Genomic DNA, 17,861 nt, shown 5'->3' with positions numbered 1-17,861 from the left:
CAGAACGGATGAGGCGAGGCTCTGGATCCGAAATCTCGCAGTTCATAAGCGGAGCATCTCCTAGGAACCCATGGCTGAGAGCTTGGCTGTGATGTAGCACCAGGGGAGTAACAAAAGCAGGTCTGTATGGGGCACAGCGCGACGATGTATGGTGGATGGCAGCCACGGCAGTGCTCTCGGAGACAAGGATTCTGGGATATAGGATCGAGCATCAGTGAGACAGGTGGTGAGCAAACGAAGATCTGGACGAGAAGGGGCCAATCAGGGCGGGCGAGCCGCAACCAGAGCCCCGGACCGGGCCTTGAAGAAATGCGGGCGAGGGTCACAGTTGGCTGCATCTGGAACGGGCGTGAGGCGCGCAAGGCCCCGGCTCGTGGTGGTTTGTATACAGAGCGTGCGGCGCAGACAGCTGAAGAACCGGGTCTTGGTGGTCGGCGGCATGACGGCCGTCTCCGCAGGCACGATGAATGGACGCAGCACGGGAAGCGGAACGCGTGTGCCGGCGTCAATTGGACCAGTGGCAGCAGCAGCACAGGCGCGCGCGCGCGCGCAGGGTGGTGAGCAGAGAGCAGTGCCGCAGCTGAGGAGGTGGTTTTTGGACGGGTGGGGCGTGCGCAAGGTAGGCGGCGAGGTCGGTCTCCGGCGGGACAGAAATGTGGGCGGCTCGGCTGGCTTGATGAAGTCGAGTCGTTGGAATTAGCAGCGCACGCTACCGGAGCCGTAATGTCATGTGGTAACGCGGCGATTAAGAAGAGGACAAATGTACGGCCGAACGAGCCATGCATCCAGACCGGCGGCACGTGAGTCCGCCGGGCCTTGGTCGCCTTTCCTTTTGCCTGAAGTGCGGAGCGCAAGCAAAAAAGGCCGCAGCGCGCCCGCCCCATGACTGCATCACACGCCATTGTCGGGAATAAGTACGCCGCGGGTCAGCTGCGCCGGACGGCTTGCGGCAGGATGAAGCTTCGCCGCAGCTCCGCTCAAGCTCCGCCAAGGCGCACTGTGCACTGGTCCACCACGCGCCCGTCGTGCGAGCTGGAGGGCGCTGTGCTGCGCTGGAGGGCGGGCGGCGGGCAATTGGCTGGTGCGCAGGTGGTGGCCGGCAGGTGCAGCTCACGTGCAGCGGACCCAGTTCCTGCGCATGAACGCTGTGCAAGCGAGGCGACGGCTCCCTTATCTGGGCGCGCCGGATCGCCTGCTGGACCTCGGAAGGCGCTGCTACTGTGGCTTGCATGATCGTCGGCTTGCTGCTCGCTCTCAGCCGTGGGGGCACTGGCGCTGGAGCTGGGGAGGCCCGGCGCGATTGCCTGATTCCATCAGCCGGCCTCGCGCTCGCGTTATCGAGCGCACGGGACGCCGGCTTCAGCCAGAATAGCAGCAGATCGGTCGGCTGCGCAGCGCGCCTTTGCACGCGGCTCCCTGCCTCGGCGCGCGATTGGCTGCGTGTCTCTCGCGGCGACGCCGAGCGGGCGATGACGACGGGCGGTGCGTCTGGGGCGGCGCTGTGGCTGCTGGCTGCGGCTGGGCGGCAGAGGGCGCGGGCATTGGCTGGCGGGCGTCCGCAGAAGGGCGCTAGAAGCCCGGGCCCTTCGCTCGCAGCTTCGGCGCACCCGCCAACGGCTTCCATGCAGGCGGGTGATTAAAGTTGGGCGCCATCGGCCGGGTCCGCCTGCCACACGGCGCTGATTCGCAGGGCGCGAGATTTGTGCACGTCGCAGCCGCTGCGGCCCCTCCGCGCGACGCTGCCGGCGACCCTGCCCGGACGTCGCCCCCAAACGGGCCTGCTCAGGCACGCCTGCGATTGGTGGGATCGCCCGCATCGCAGCTAAGGCGATGTTACCCTACGCAGCACCGCTGTGTGGGGTTGATATGCACCCCTTCTTCACGCCACGGCCGCGCGCAGGGAGGGCGCGCTCTCCAACTGCCCGCCAGATCCTCCTTCCCTCCGCGCGACAGCTGCGCTTGGCGCTGCCAGCTGCCCCCGGTGTTGATCTTATCTCAAGCGCCTGCTCCTCTAAATAATGCACCGCACGACGTTCGCCTTCAAGAGTAGCTCCCATCCTCCTCGGCCTGGATCTACACCTCCGCCTAGCCAATCCTGCCGATTAGGTTGCGAAGCTTTCGTCCAGAGTCATGTCGTCGCTACCGCCGCCGCCGCCCTCCAGCTCCGCTCCCTCCTCCGCCCACCAACCTCAACCTGCTCTCCCCAACTCGCAGACCACCCAAGCCCCGCCCCGCAAGCGCCGCAGACGAGCGCCCGCCACGGGTGCCACTGAGGACTGTTTCACCTGCCGGAAGCGCCAGGCAAAATGCGACCGCCGCCGCCCCTACTGCACCCAGTGCCTCGAGCTGGGCAAAGAGTGCTCCGGCTACCGCACCACGCTGACCTGGGGCGTGGGCGTCGCCAGCAGAGGCAAGCTGCGCGGCATGAGCCTGCCCGTGCCCAAGTCGCCGCCCTCGCCGCCCGCCCGTGAGCGCGCCCAGAGCATGTCCCAGGCGAAGCCCGTCCCGCAGAGCGCCGCCCAGCCCGCCGTCTCCAGCCCGCCCCAGGCCCCGTCGTACGAGCAGGTCCGCCGCGCGAGCAACATCAGCCAGATCAGCCAGATCAGCCAGGTCAGCCAGGTCAGCCAGGTCAGCCAGCCCAGCGACGTCAAGTCGCCCTCGCCCATCCGCAGCCCGCCAGTGCACGAGTACCCGGGCCTGGACGCCACCAGCCCCATCTCCATCCCGCCCCCCGCCCCACAGCACATGGGCTGGCACCTGCCGGGCTTTGGAGAGCACCTGGACGGCTACGGCGGGCCCGCCTCCCGCAAGCCGCGCCCCCAGCTGCCCGTCAAGCCCCTGCACAAGCTCCACACCTCGCTCGCCGGTTCCTACGACGACACCGGCCTCTCCACCTCGACCGGCCCGCTGAGCTCCTACAGCGACAGCGTGCTGGGCGACTACCCCTCGCCGAGCGAGTTCCCCGGCACCCCGGACGACTTCGCCTACGCCGACCCCATGATCCAGTCATACAACGAGCACTACATGCACCAGCGCACCCCCATGAGCAGCTCCACCGAGTCGCTCGTCTTCCACGACGCCCCGCGCTCGTATCCCATGATCTGCGAGGACCTGAGCTCGAGCATCAGCTCCGACCAGAGCCTGCAGGATTTCTCCGAGTTGAATCCAATGCAACCAGCATCATACAGCCAGTCAGGCTTCTCAGATATGTTCTTCCCCGGCGGACTTGCAGCAGCAGCGGGACCTAACAATGCGCACATTCCAGGCTACTACTACAGCCGTGGCAGCAAGCACCCCCCGCCGGACCCTACGCCGGCGAACCATGGCTCTTCTTCTGAGCCCGCTCTCCCCCCGCCGCCGCCGCTCGCCCGCCGTCTCTCTCCCCGAATGCAGTTCCTCCTGGACTACTACGACCGGGCAATCTGCCCCGTCCTCGTGGCCTTCGACGGGCCCTCCAACCCCTACCGCATGCACGTCGTCCCCTTGGCTCGCGAGAGCGAGGGCCTGCAGAACGCCATCGCCGCATTATCCATCAACAACATCCGCATGCGCCAGAGCACCGAAGCAAGATTTCTAGCCCTCAGCAACGGCCAGAGCATCAACAGCACCGCCGCCCTCCCCGAGTGGGTCTATTCGCGTCTCACGGCCGACGAGATCAGAGAGATGCATGGAGAGCCGTCTGCCGAAGAAGTCCACTACAAAACCACATCCATCCAGCTCCTCAACGCCCAGCTTGCGGATCCACTACGCGCCAAGGACGACTCGGTGCTCGCCACGCTCCTCATCCTATGCTTGTTTCACGTTTGCGACAGCGGCTTCTCCAAGTTCCGCACCCAGCTTGCCGGCGTGCAGAAGCTGCTGGACATGCGGGACCGCAGCGTGCAGTCGGGTTTCATCGGCTGGATTGAGATGTTCTTCACGTGGTTCGACGTCATGACGTCGACCGTCAACGACCGTGAAACGCAAATCAAAGGCGACAGGCTGGACATGATGGACCTGTCGACCAATCTCGGTGCCCTTGAGCACTTGGCCGGCTGCGAGGGCCGTCTGTTCAAGCTGATTGCCCGCCTTGGGCGCCTAAATCTGCTCAGCCAGAATCGACCGGTCAGCTCGCCTTCTGACAGCACGCCCAGACCCTCGCCGTCGTACAACCGCCGCGGGGGTGACTACTACAGCATGCAGTGCTATGACCGCCTCGATGGCAACGGCTGGGGCTCGCCTGCGTCGCAGCAGCACCAGAATCCTCTGGATATTGTCGACGCAGACCAGCGGCACGAGTTCTGGACCGAGTGGCGGGATGTTCGCGACCGACTGCAACAATGGGAGTTCGAGCCTGCGGGCCGTGGTGCCGCCATGTGCGACGCAGGCCCGTACGCACTGCCGTCGGATCAGCGGGACATCCTCCACATCAGCGAGAGCTTCCGCTACAGCGCACTGCTGTACACGGAGCGCTTAGCGCATCCCAACCTGTCGTCCTCGGCCCTCAACTTCCAAAACCTGGTCGCACAGGCGCTATTCCACATCAGCCAGATCGGCGTTACTAGCTGCGTCAACAAGTTCCTGCTGTGGCCACTCTTCATTACCGGCACCGAATGCGTCGATGAAAGCCATCGCACACTGATCCGCCAACGTTGCATTGAGATCCAGCGCGAGAGCGGTTTCTTCAACAACCTGAGCGGCCTCGAGGTCCTCGAGCGCACCTGGCGCGAGGACGACGCGGGCAGGAATGACAGTGACGCCGAAGTGGCAGCCGAGGCGGCAAGACTTGGCGTCGCCAAGCAAGCTTTCAGATGGCGCAAGGCCATGGACCGAATGGACGGCGAGTATATTCTGATATGAGGGCGCAATGAATGGCGGGGCGCCTACGGAGACACAAAACACAAAATCACTAGGAACGGAAAAGAAAAACAAAACTGGTAACGTGGACATGATTGAATGAAAGGCATCAATTCGTGTGGCTCGGTGGCTCGGTTTGTGGTGAATCATTTGGGCAAAAACAAAGCAACTTTTCCTTTTGGTTATGGTACGGGATGACCGTCACCGAAGAGGTGTACCGCGCTGCGCAGCACAGCGCCAAAAAGAAGCGCATTTCTGGATAGACGGCGGGGGCTTGTTGCATACGCGGGCAGGCTTACGCGTCACATTCTTCTTCATGTTCATATGCCTTCTTCCACCCTTTTCTCCTTGGTCTATTTCTTCTCTTGTCCTTTCCAGGTGTCTGGATCTTTCCCCTCGAGTACCGACCACACCGCTCCACACGCACATGTTGACGTATATCACTCATGTACATAGGTACAGCAGCATCAAGCTCTGTTTATAAGGCACTATACCCGAGATAACTCGCAGTAAATCTTTGTTCACATTTACGTTGCATGTGCCATTGAAAACCAGGTTGAAGTTGCAGCCTGAGAAACAATTAGTGATTCTCTCTTCCATAGACAAAGATCACGACGTTCTGCTCCCTACTTCGAGTTTTGCCCTTCAAGTGGGAATGCAAATGGAGGAGAGCCAATCTTTACCGTCACTCACTCCACACGATTCTCACTCTCTAGCTTGGAGAGTAGTGCCATGAATACAACGCCGCATATTACGCCCACACATAACACAGCCCGCCTGAACTGACTCAGCCGCTTTTGTCCGTCCTCAGCTACGACCGCCCGCCTATTGTGCTCGAGCTTGCCCAGCACAACCGCCTCGCATTGAGCCAGCGCGTTTCCAGTGATAAAGAAGCCTAGTACCCAGGCGAGAATGGAGGTTGAGGCGCTCTCTAAGCGGGGCTTGTCGTCGTGGTAAGGTGACGCAGTGCCCTTGCCATGTGTCACAGCCCAGGTAAAGATGGCCAAGAAGGAGTCCAGGGAGCTGAAAAGGTAGAACGTGTAGGTGATGAGAGCCAAGCTACCCCAGCATCCGCGTCTCGGTGGAGTGGCTGTGGCAGGTGAGAGCAGGGCTAGTGCGAGCCAGGCATTTCGACACTTGCCTCTGTCATTTTCGGTGTTGCGCTGGCGCAAGTTGTTAGACTCACGAGGCTCTAGATTTGCGTCTAGTGGCGGTTGTATCTCCGGGGTGTCCAATGACTGGATCGTCTTTGTTAGACATCGTGCGTGAGAGTGGTTTCTTGCGTGGTGTGATTGAAGGATCTGTGGAAGCTCATCTGAATACGCGCGTGACGTCAAAGGAACTGATTCCTGGTGCCATGGTCGTAGGGCTATTGCTGACGATGTAACCGTGGATAATGACAATGATGGATGGGGCGCAGCACGCGTTTGTGGCGTCCAGTGGTATTTGTAGTAGTTGAACCTTTATGTGCCACGGTACTCTTGCTGTTTTCACTTTCTCTTAGACGAAGTAAGAAAGGCGGTAGCGAGGGTCTTCTCGGACCCAACTTGTTACCATAGGCTGCAAAATGAGTCGACCCTGCTTAACCGCGACATACGTACTAACAGGCGAGACATAGAAGATGATGCAAAAGGTCCTACGGCATAGTGTCACAGTGGGTTGAAGAAGATGCATCTCCGTGTGCTACGAAGGCACTGCTCTCTTTCTACGTGGGTAGTTGAAGCCGATATCCGGACGTAGATGTAGATCTGAAAATCGAATCAATATATCCGGACGTTGAATTAAACTATCCACGTGAATGAATCGTAGTGGGAAGTTACGGGAAAGCTAAAATCCTTTCTGTGTAGTGCATTCGTTGGCTTGGCGGTCACGGTTCGTCTTTAGACTTTGCTAGCGAGCGCTACCCTCCCGAATGGACCGAAGAGGGGGTCAGAAGCAATAATAAGCGACTCGTCATCCGACTTTTCAAAGCCAGGCGCTCCCATGAGAGACGCGGTTATGGCTCCGCATTTCCACCCCTAGTATCCCCAGCAGGTTGCACTGAGGCTTCCTGTTCATCACTCTCCTCCACCGGACCGTCCTCAACTCGAATGAACAAGATGGGTGCACCGAAGGCAGCAACTACAAGGCCGCAAGTAACGAACGGCAAGCCAGCAGCTACCCCGCTGCCGGATGACAGTCCTCGGTCGAAGAGTGCAGCGATCACAGGTGATCCAACCATCAAGACTGCTGTATCAACCAGACTCAGTACAGTGTATAGCCTCGCAACGTGATGCGACTCGACAAAGCTCGTCATCAAGCTACGGGTCAAGAATGTGAAGCCCCAGCCTGCGACTTCGATGGGAAGTGCAGCTATCAGTAACAGCATGGTGGGTGCGATGCCGATTCCAAACAATCCCAGCGACAGGAAGAAGGCCGACCATCTTGCCAAAAGGAGATCCTTCAACTGGGCAGCCATGCGCAGACGTGCGGTAAGAATGTGCGTTATGGCGGGAAGTATGCACAGCAGATGCACAATGATCAAGGCGGATTGAAGGCCTAGGATCAGTGTGGCACGAGACAAAGGTATGTTGAAACGGGCTGAGACGTATTGTATGAGAAGGTCGCTTGCGTTGTAGGAGAGTGAGTGTACTGAATAGGCAAGTATGAGTATGGTGATTCGTTTATCGGACCACAGGAAGGCCGTCGAGTGGCGCATGCGAGCGGAGATGGCACTGATGCGCTGTCCGATTGTTGAATGTTCCACGTGAGGAGGTGGCAAGTCCTGACTAGTGGGTTTGCTGGAGGAGTATCCCTTCGTTTCCGGAATGAGGGACACTAACGCACACATCAGACCCCAAAAGACTATTCCGACTACGGTTGGTACGAAAGGCCCCAGCCGCATGAGAATGGCGGCTATTGGTGACGAAATGAAGGTTGCGAAAAGCTGTGAAGCGCCAAATCGGAAGAAGACGGCCGCTCTGCTCCAGTCAGTTCCATGCTCAGCCGGTATCCGAGGATAACTTGCCTTTCTTGTTGGGGCGTGACATCGGCAACAATGACGTACGCTATTGCTGAGAAGACGGGAGCTCCGCCGGAGATGGAGTGTATTGCAGACAGCCACACTAGCTTGAGAGGCAAAGTCTTCCAACAAAAGCCTGTTGCACTTGGTCAGAAGCCCGGTTCAGTACACGGTCCGAAAGAGTCTCATACAGACTATCTGAATCCACACGGCCCTGGCAAACAGTGACCATGTGGTCAGGAGAATGACGGGTTTTCGGCCACGAGAGTCGGCATACCAGCCCCATGGGATGGCGAGTGAAAGGCCTACAGCATCATGAGCCCCGCACGCTGGAAAGGCTCGGAATTCAACGTACTTCCGATGGCATCGAAAAAGGTCTGCCACGCCTTGAGCATGGCAACTTTGCCTTGCACAGCTGGGATCTTGCAGAATTTCTCGGGCACATTGTCACGGCCGATCAGGCTCGGATCGTGTTCGGCAAAGTACTGGCGGCAGTATATGGCCTCGTAAATGCGCGTCAGAGCAGGAGCAGAGATGCCATCGGCGGCAACCCCGGCGATTATGATCAGCAGGAAGAGGTACGAAATTGTTGCAGGACTCCATCTCGTCCGGGCTGGTGCAGAGGGCGAGTGCGGCGGGAGAAGAGGCGACCGCTCGTCGGGACTGTGCCTCTCGGCATCGGTGCTTGCCATTGACGCGTTTCGAGGGCACACGTCGTTGCGGCGGGTGGTTCTTATCTGGTGGCTGCCTGGTTGCGGACAAGGAATCGAACTCCGACTCCGATACGGAATACGATGCCAACGGACGCCATTGGCTGCGGCGCAGGATTGCGCAAGATGGCACTGAAGAGGAAGCTCATTGCGAAGTGCTGACCTGTCAGCGACAAGTCAGCATTGCAGTCAGCGGCAAGTCAGCCAGATGAGGTGGTTCTGCGGCGGCGAGTCATGTTGCACCGCCGGCGGTCGCCCTTTTCAGTTACCTAATGGGCGCGCTTGCCAAGCCTGGGGCATTGGGTAATTTGTGACAAACGCATTCCACCGCAGGCCAATTCGCGTGTCGTTGAGGTAAGCATTATGACCGCATGCTGCCCGCCAGGAGCATCTAAATAGCCCGCCAGCCGCAACGCCGCGCCCGTACCGGACCACCTCCCTCTTGCACCTTCACCACAGCACGGATAAATGTTCATAACTGGAATTCGACGCCTCGTCTACAAGCACTGCTAACGACCTAGAGGAGCGTGTCGTATTCGGGATTGACCCAGCCAGGCTGCCCTGTCTTCGCCCTTATCGCAGGTCCGAAATAGTGCATCAGACCCAAGGCCGGCACACAGAAGAAGAAGGTGACGATTCCCTGCGCCGCAAATGTCCAAGTGTATCCGCTCGCTTCCACCCACGGCACGATGAAGAAAGGGTTCACGAATGCGCTAAAGTTCAGGACCACGGCGTAGAAGGTGATGACGCTCATCGACTGGAGCGGGTAGCAGTCGACAACGTACGCCGCCATGACCGTGTTGGCCATCTGGATCCCGGCCGCAACTGTACCGGCCATCAGCAACCTCACGACCCAGAAAGAGCTTGGAACTTACAGAGGAAAAAGGCAATCTGGCCGACAATCCAGTGGTACTGCTTATCGATGGAAATGCCCCATATGATCAGCCCGAGGGCAGTGACGAGGCTGGCAGGATACGCAAGCCAGAGTCTCATCTCGGCCACCTTGACGCCGCCGTTTTTCTTGGCCAGCTTTTTCACAAGCCAGTCGGACAGGGTACCCGAACAGAAAACCTCGGCAAACAGCGTGCCGAGGATCAGGCCGATGAACAGGAGTCCCTGGATCTGCGGCTGATACTGTGCGTACGCGCTCGGGATGTAGGTGATGACGGACAGGATCCACCAGTACCAGCCGAACGAGTAGATGCAAATGGTTCCCGACACGGCGGCATACTTCCAGGTGCAGATGAAGCGAACGAGCGAGTCCCATACCTTGGGGTGACGCATGCCAGGAACCGGCTGGACATTCACGAATGGCAGCTGCAGCGTGCGCTTCAAGGCAATGTCCTGGGCGATGCTCGGTCTGCGCTCAGTCTTCTCCAGGTCGACCACGGCCGAGTCGCTCTCACAGTACGGCATCTTGGCCAACATCTGGTTTCTCGGATACAGCGTCTCGGGCAGGAAAAAGATTTCGGCAACGAGGACGATGCCGAAGAGGATGGCATTGAGCCAGTTGACCCAGTACTGGTTCACCATGTTCATGAAGCCACCAATGAGCGGGCCGAAGAGGAGACCCTGGTCGAGGGCCAGCACCCAAAGGCCCACCTTCTGGCCGCGTTCATACTCGTAGAACATGTCGTTGATGATGGCCAGGCCGACGGTCGAGGCAGGAGAAACGCCAAGTCCCTGGAAGAAGCGTGCAGCCATGTATCCACTGTAGTCGGGCGCCTTTGCGGCGCCAATGGTGGATGCAAAGGCCATGGTTGTACCAACGAGGAAGATGGTGCGTCGGCCATAGATGTCGGCCAGCGAGGACCATATGAGCGGGCCGACTGCAAGGCCCAATGCCGGGATTGCCACTGTCCAGTTCATCTGGTCGAGCGAGATGCCGTATTGCTCCATGACGAGGGCAAACGAGGGAACCGTCTGCTCCGCGATTAGCCGCCACGCCACATATTACTCCGGAGCGGGGCTCACGTACAGTTGTTGTCAGGTAGGTGAACAAGAAATAGCTAACGGCGCGGTCAGTTTAAGCGGCCATGGAAGATAAGCTTAACACGATCCCTGCAGGCGAGACTTACAGGGCCATGACAATGGCAAGGACGGTGTTCTTCTTAGCCTTGGTCCAGTTCAGGGGGTCAAGGGGGTCTGAGGTCGGCTGGGGGTGGAGGGTCAGGCCATCCTTCAACACCACGGCCAGATCGGTCTCGACAGCAGCGGCCCCCTTCTCGCTGGCATCGCTGGCCTTCACGTCGGGCTTCGGATCGTCATGGGTTGCAGGAGGCTCCGCCACAGGGCTGACGGCGGGATCCATGGCGGCGGGCTGCTCGGTATCGAGGGAGACTTCGGCTCAGGGACCAGTTGGGCGCGAAATGAGACCAAGGCGAGCGGCGGCTGGGGCTATATGGAGGTGGACAGAGGGCGGGAAGGCCGGTAGCCGGGGCAAACGCAGATGACGCCACGGCGATACAGGAAGCGGGCGCAGCCAGACATGCCGTGTGAGATTACTGAAGACTTTCCCTCATCTATCACAGTCTAGTCTGGCAGAGGGCTTATCTCGTCGAGGCGCAAGGGTCGGAGTAGGCAGCGTGTGTGATTTGCCGCAGGGGTTGGGTCCAATATTTTTTTAAATTACGGCGTCTGGTATCGTTACGCCGAGTGAGGAAAGGCCTCGCCGGCCCACGCAAGCGAGCGGCTTCTGCAGTGCAGCGCCAGGCGCAGCATCACATTCGGCATCGCGACGGCGCAGCAGCTCGGACGGCCACACTCGGGCTGATGTCGCAGCGTCACGCCGTTGGTCCGCACGCCTCCCTCCCGACGATCACACCTTCACTTACCCGCGCACTTTAGTCAACCGCGGGTTGCCCTACCCACGATAAGCCTCGCCGCCACTCATCCGCCTCCGCAATGCTTGCTCTTCAACCGCCGTGCCTGATGCCTGCCGATCGCTGACTGCCGCGATAGGCCTGCTGCCGACGCCGCTGCTCCGTCCATGACTGTCTGCATGACTACGTACTCGTCATTCAGCATGCCATTGCATCAATCGACTGTGATAATGCCTCATGGCCATATTTGGCTGACCTGAACCCCGCCATCACCTGTCGTCCACCACCCCAGTCCCTGCCAGCATGGAGAGCAGTGCAAACTCGTGGCTTCCTGGCTTCATGCGCCGCGAGACCAAGCGTGAAGAGGCGCCCCCGAACGAGCGCACTTCTCTGCTGCCTCCGCGCGAGCGTGAAGAAGGCGAAGTCTTCGACCTGGAAGATGGAGACCGCTCCTCCGCCCAGCTCGTCCTGGTCGAGTTCTGGATCCTCCTCAAGGGCTCCATTCCCGTCATTCTGGCCTACACCTTGCAGAACTCGCTGCAGACCATCTCGGTTCTGATCGTCGGCAGGCTGTCGCCCGAGGCACTGGCCACTGCCGCCTTCTCCTACATGTTTGCCATGGCCACCGCCTGGCTGATTGCCCTCGGCGGCACCACTGCCATCGACACCCTCGCCTCGGCCAGCTTCACCGGCAGCAAGAACAAGCACGACCTCGGCATCATTCTGCAGCGCTCGTTCTTCGTTCTAGCCCTCTTCTACATCCCCGTCGCCATTCTCTGGATCTGCGCCGAGCCCGTCTTCAAGCTGCTCGGCCAGGAGCACTACATCGCCCATGACTCGGCTAGGTTTCTCTCCGCCCTGGTACCTGGCGGCCTGGGCTACATCTACTTTGAGTGCATGAAGAAGTACCTGCAGGCCCAAGGTAAGTCCATCTTTTATCAAACAGAATGAGCCCGTCTGACCCGACGCAGAAATCATGAGGCCGGGCACCTATGTGCTCTTGATCACTTCGCCCCTCAACGCCGCCCTGAACTACCTGTTTGTCTACACGCTCGATATCGGTCTTCTCGGCGCGCCCCTCGCCACTGGCATTTCCTACTGGCTGTCCTTCTTTCTTCTGCTTGCATATGCCCGCTTTGTCAATGGCTGGGAGTGCTGGGGAGGCTGGTCCCGCAAGGCTTTGTCCAACCTACGCGTCTTTTCGCGTCTCGCCTTCCTTGGTGTCGTTCATGTAGGAACTGAGTGGTGGGCGTTTGAGATTGTGGCCTTGGCCGCCGGCCGTCTCGGCACGATTCCCCTCGCTGCGCAGAGCGTCATCATGACGACCGACCAGGTCATGAACACGATTCCCTTCGGCGTCGGAGTCGCTACCAGCGCCCGCGTCGGCAACCTCCTGGGCGCCCGGAACGCCAAAGGCGCTGCGAGAGCCGCCAACACCGCCGCCTGGTTGAGCATGATCTTGGGTGCTCTTGTCCTGGCCGTGCTGATGGGCGTCAAGGACTTCTACGCGCGCATCTTCAACGACGATCCGGATGTTGTCAAGCTCACGGCACACGTCATGCCCTACGTCGCTCTTTTCCAGATCGCCGACGGATTGAACGGCAGCTGCGGAGGCGCGCTCAGGGGTATGGGAAGGCAGCACATTGGTGCTGCTGTCAATCTCGTCAGCTACTACTGCGGCGCCTTGCCGCTGGGCATCTACTTGGCTTTCCACGGCTGGGGGCTGGCCGGTCTCTGGGTCGGGCAATGCATCGCGCTGTATCTAGTCGGCGCTTTGGAGTGGGTCATTGTTGCTTTCAGTGATTGGGATAAGCAGGTCCGAAAGGCGTTTGAGAGGATGGATCACGACGATATGGCAGAGCGTGGCGTACAGGTTAGCTAGCAGCGAAAGCATTTGCCGGCTTAGAGGTCACCCATGCGGATAGGGGTGCATGAGCTTCAGTCTCAAAAGTTTCTTTTTTTCCTTAGAGAGACAAAAAGAATAAATTTTCGGTCTCTGCGGCAGGCCACAGCGAGCGAACAAGGAAGTCGGCTTTTCCGAACCTTTCTCACTGAAAGTATATACATGGCGCTGCTTATGCAGGTAATTGAACCTGTTTTCAAGATGTATTTGTACGAATTGAAAACTTACATCTACATCCGAATATTTGCCTCACGGAAAATTAATATAGCATCCTTGCGGGGTGCGCAGGGTTTAGTTTCTCTGCCGCGTTGGAATGCATGGCGCTCGCGTGCTAAAGGTCTGGATGCGAGGCGGGCTGCATCTCCACCATGCCGAGCTGCAGCATTGACCGCCGGCGGCGCCGTTGGGGAGGCGGGGCGCGTCCTTGAATTGAGTTATCGATTGCGGGCAGGGGGGGCCTGGCAATGACGTCTGAGTCGGTATCTCTCGCAATCTCCCTTGGGCTGACAGCTCGACGTTACTCAGTCGCGGACTTGATATGCAGCAGAGGCCGAGGCGGATACGGAAGGCTGGGATGGTTGGTGAGAAACGCCGTTAGGTAACGGGAGAGTGCTGGGAAGTCACAGCGAGGTTAGGTAGGGTGCTCTGCTGCCGATCCTCCGCCGCGGCGGGGCTCGCTCCAACATGCGGGACAAGCTCTATCGCTCCGTCGCTCTCCAGCCAATCAGCGTGCGCCGTGCTGCCGTGTAAGTTGATGTAGTAAGATCGAATTGACTGCCACATCAGCGGGGATTGCATCGCGCGCCCAGAAAGCCGGCCATCGTCTTTTACCTAACGCGAAAATGCGGTGGCAGCTCGCATACAAAGCAGGCCTCCGGTCGCAATGGCTGCTCGTTCCTCAAGCTTCCCCCTCCGGAGTGCATTGAGAAGAACGATGAAGACCTTCGCTCTTACTGCCGGCCTTGCAGCCTTTGCTGCCGCTCATGGCGACCACGGCCATGATCAGCGGCCAATTGAGGGCCCCCACAAGGGCCTCTGGTACAACACTCTGCCTGGTGACGGCGGTACCCAGGTGAGCTCCAATGGCTTGCATGCGGGCTGTGAGACTGACTGGTTTCCTCTAGGCCGACTCCGTTTTCTCTGGCATCTCGACCTTTGGTCGCATCCAGTACTCGCCTTGTCTTTCGACCGAGGATGTCAAGTATGACATTGCCTTCATCGGTGCGCTCAGTCGGTCCCACTTTCCAAGCTCTTGATTGACAGTTGTTGCGTAGGCGCTCCGTTCGACACTGGCACCTCTTATCGCCCTGGTGCTCGCTTCGGCCCCAGCGGTATCAGACAAGGTTCTCGCCGTCTCAATCTCTAGTATGTTAAACTGAGCGCACGTGCGCTGACCTGGTTGTGTTCGGAACCAAGGCTCACGAAGGGTTGGATTCAGCGGCGGCTACAACGTCCCACTCGACGCGAACCCGTTCAACAGCTGGGCTACGGTCATTGACTGCGGAGACATCCCTGTCACTTCGTGAGTAGCTGCATGGATGACACGTACTTACGTGGCTCTGACAGTGGTGATGCAGGTACGACAACACTTGGGCCATCAAGCAGATCGAGGAGGGCCACAACAGCGTCCTCTCGCGTTCGCCGGCCACCAACTCTCACATGAAGGGCCTGTCCAAGAAGGGCAAAACGCTTCCGCGTGTCATCACCCTCGGCGGTGACCACACCATCACCCTGCCTCTGCTGCGCAGCATCAACCGTGAATACGGTCCCGTCAGCGTCATCCACTTCGACAGCCACCTGTAAGGCCCAAAGCATTGGCTTGACTAGAGGTGACTTACTGACATGTCTTTCTCCCAGGGACACGTGGCGGCCCAAGGTCTTCGGTGGTGCTCCCAGCGAAACGGCTTCGATCAACCACGGCACGTACTTCTACCATGCTGCTCAGGAGGGCCTGCTCGCCAACGACTCCAACATCCACGCTGGTATCCGCACCACGCTCTCCGGTCTGTCCGACTACGAGAACGACGGCTACTGTGGCTTCGAGATCGTTGAGGCGCGCGAGATCGACACCATCGGTATCGACGGCATCATCAAGAAGATCCGCGACCGCGTCGGCACCGAGAAGCCCGTCTACCTCAGCATCGACATCGACACTCTCGACCCTGCCTGTGAGTATTGGCTGTGATCCCAAGCTCTTTCAAATATGCTGACTTGTGCAGTTGCCCCGGCCACTGGTACCCCCGAGACGGGCGGCTGGTCGACTCGCGAGCTCCGCACCATCATCCGTGGTCTTGATGGCATCAACCTCATCGGCGCCGACATTGTCGAGGTTGCTCCGGCGTACGATACCAATGCTGAGCACACTACCATGGCTGCTGCGGATACGCTTTACGAGGTCATGACCATCATGGTCAAGAGGGGCCCTCTCAGCCTCAGCACCATCGGCGACAACATGGAGGAACTCTGAGCACTTGATGGGCTTGGAATTGACACAAAATGAATGCATGTGTGATGACGGGGGCAATGCGGACTTTGATGCAGGTGCTTTTGGCACCTTGTTGTCCTCTCGTTTTCGGGCACCTTGATGTCTGCACCTAGTACGGATTAGAAATATGAATGAGACATGACCTGTATCTATATCTTGGAGAGCTGCGCCTGCGTTTGAGATTTAGGCCAAATTTGATGACTGGGTCATGGTGGTCCCGCCGGTCGGTCGTGCTGTCTCCTCGTCGCAATTCGGCTCGGCTCCGACAGGACGAACTTCGGCATCAACCCTGAGAACACAAGTAAACTTTGACGTCGGGGATGCAATCTACCTGTAGAAATGAGATGACGAAGTTTGAGTTCAGTGTCTGAGTTGCCCAATGCTGAAATGAACACAGGCGACATCCACAGCGGCATCCTACCTTCAGTAGTCAGACCCTAGGGTGGTTGGAAGAACAAGTGGAAAAAGAGATGTTGCGTGAAGAGTGATGTGTGCATTGCATCTAAGCTGTGTCACTTTGTAATGGGAAGGTGGTGGATCGGCAAGTTCGGCGAATTGATAAGATCTGTTTCCTTTTGCGGCTAGCGTTCCGCGGACTGCGGTGCCCATCTCACCACCGAGACGCCGGCATTCTCCCACAGCAGACCACCACCATGAACGCGTCTTCTCCGCTACTACGCGCATTCGCGCAGGCCTCACGGCTCTCTGAGTCCTGGACTTGCAGAAGCTGCGCGCGCGCCGCCATCCGCCCCCACGTCCCGCGAGCCTCGCTCCGTCGAAACATCAGCGGCACCGGCAAGCCCGCTCAGAACACATCCCAGAATGTCGCACCGACCATGGAACAATTGCGCGAACCATACAAGAACAAGAACCGCGCGACTGCGTACGTGTGGCCTCCAGCGTGCCATTGAGACGGCAGCGCGGCTAACCTGCTCGCCCGCAGGTACTACGCTCTCAGCATCATCCTCGGGACCGTTGCTCTGTCGTACGGCTCGGTGCCAATGTATAAGATGGTATGCTATTCCACTCAGCACTCAATGCCGCCTGTCTAACCCTGCCGTCTTCAGATCTGTCAAACTACCGGCTGGGGTGGTCAGCCCATCAAGTCAGCCGCCCACGCTTCCCTCGATGGCGACCCCGCCGAGCGTCTCAAGCCCGTCACTTCGTCGCGTCGACTTCGCATCACCTTCAATGGCACCGTCTCGGATGTGCTTCCCTGGAAATTCGTACCTCAGCAACGCGAAGTCCGCGTCCTTCCTGGCGAGACGGCTTTGGCATTTTATACTGCTACCAACAAGAGCGACGAGGACATCATCGGCGTGGCCACGTACAGCGTCACCCCTGGCCAGGTTGCCCCGTACTTCAGCAAAATTCAATGCTTCTGCTTCGAGGAGCAAAGACTGAACAAGGGCGAAACCGTCGACATGCCCGTCTTCTTCTACATCGATCCAAGCTTTGTCGACGATATAAATATGCGCGGAATTGACACCATTACGTTAAACTATACGTTTTTTAAAGCAAAATACGATAAGGATGGTCATCTTACGCCAGTGGCGGGTTAGATGTGGGTGGAAAAAGAGGCGAGGTGGCCAAATGTAGCTCAACACCACGGTGGTAAACCAGTAAAACATACGGTGAAAATGGATATAATCGCTGTGAGTTGATTAATCTCCTGTGCTCTGTAGACCAATCGATCATGGAGGATGGAGATTGAGTGTGGTGCTCGCCAGGGAAGGGTGCAAGGGCGTTGTGGATGCTCTCATGAATGCCGACTACGCGAACGAATGCTGCAGGCGAGGGGACCACAAGAATAAAAAAAGAAGGCGTAAGCGAAAAGGAAATGTCTGTGAGTTGGGGTCACGTACGGCTTGACCGAGCTGGCGAGCAGGATCTGAGTGCTGGAGGTCCTCTACGGACGGGACTTTGAAGGCACCATCTCCCGGGGCACAGTAGCACCATTCAAAATCTCATCACTCACTCACACCAAGTCAGGCCCGTACGCCTACCGTGCTTTTGTGACTGTCCAGAAGGCGCTACGTTCCTAACGAATCGGGAAGGACCCTGGAGTGTCAGGAAGGACCCTGAAATGTGAGCTATTTCAATC

General features: G+C 58.6%; 5 protein-coding genes across 5 annotated transcripts; 3 read left to right on the top strand and 2 right to left on the bottom strand.

Annotated features, from left to right (window-relative positions):
* Positions 1–2,130: 2,130 nt before the first annotated feature.
* LTHEOB_7192 (Transcription factor) lies at positions 2,131–4,839 on the top strand (the record flags this gene model as incomplete). Its single annotated transcript, XM_035516531.1, has 1 exon — positions 2,131–4,839. One exon carries the CDS (start codon positions 2,131–2,133, stop codon positions 4,837–4,839), a length of 2,709 nt encoding a protein of 902 aa, XP_035371639.1.
* Positions 4,840–7,731: 2,892 nt separating this feature from the next.
* Positions 7,732–8,529, bottom strand: LTHEOB_7191 (MFS transporter; the record flags this gene model as incomplete). Its single annotated transcript, XM_035516530.1, has 3 exons — positions 7,732–7,973; positions 8,029–8,142; positions 8,193–8,529. The coding sequence occupies 3 exons, from the start codon at positions 8,527–8,529 to the stop codon at positions 7,732–7,734; spliced, it is 693 nt and encodes a 230-aa protein (XP_035371638.1).
* A 535-nt stretch (positions 8,530–9,064) lies between these two features.
* On the bottom strand, positions 9,065–10,858 carry LTHEOB_7190 (MFS transporter; the record flags this gene model as incomplete). The annotated part of the gene is made up of 4 exons (XM_035516529.1): positions 9,065–9,372; positions 9,423–10,470; positions 10,526–10,556; positions 10,626–10,858. 4 exons carry the CDS (start codon positions 10,856–10,858, stop codon positions 9,065–9,067), a joined length of 1,620 nt encoding a protein of 539 aa, XP_035371637.1.
* An 814-nt stretch (positions 10,859–11,672) lies between these two features.
* LTHEOB_7189 (Family transporter) lies at positions 11,673–13,251 on the top strand (the record flags this gene model as incomplete). Its single annotated transcript, XM_035516527.1, has 2 exons — positions 11,673–12,291; positions 12,341–13,251. The coding sequence occupies 2 exons, from the start codon at positions 11,673–11,675 to the stop codon at positions 13,249–13,251; spliced, it is 1,530 nt and encodes a 509-aa protein (XP_035371636.1).
* Positions 13,252–16,410: 3,159 nt separating this feature from the next.
* Positions 16,411–17,319, top strand: LTHEOB_7188 (Cytochrome-c oxidase assembly protein; the record flags this gene model as incomplete). Its single annotated transcript, XM_035516526.1, has 3 exons — positions 16,411–16,640; positions 16,701–16,770; positions 16,825–17,319. The coding sequence occupies 3 exons, from the start codon at positions 16,411–16,413 to the stop codon at positions 17,317–17,319; spliced, it is 795 nt and encodes a 264-aa protein (XP_035371635.1).
* Between the last annotated feature and the right edge of the window lie 542 nt (positions 17,320–17,861).

This window comes from Lasiodiplodia theobromae (genome assembly GCF_012971845.1).
Source record: "Lasiodiplodia theobromae strain AM2As chromosome Unknown scaffold_21, whole genome shotgun sequence".
NCBI lineage: Eukaryota > Fungi > Ascomycota > Dothideomycetes > Botryosphaeriales > Botryosphaeriaceae > Lasiodiplodia > Lasiodiplodia theobromae.
This window is presented reverse-complemented; position numbering and strand designations above follow the sequence as displayed.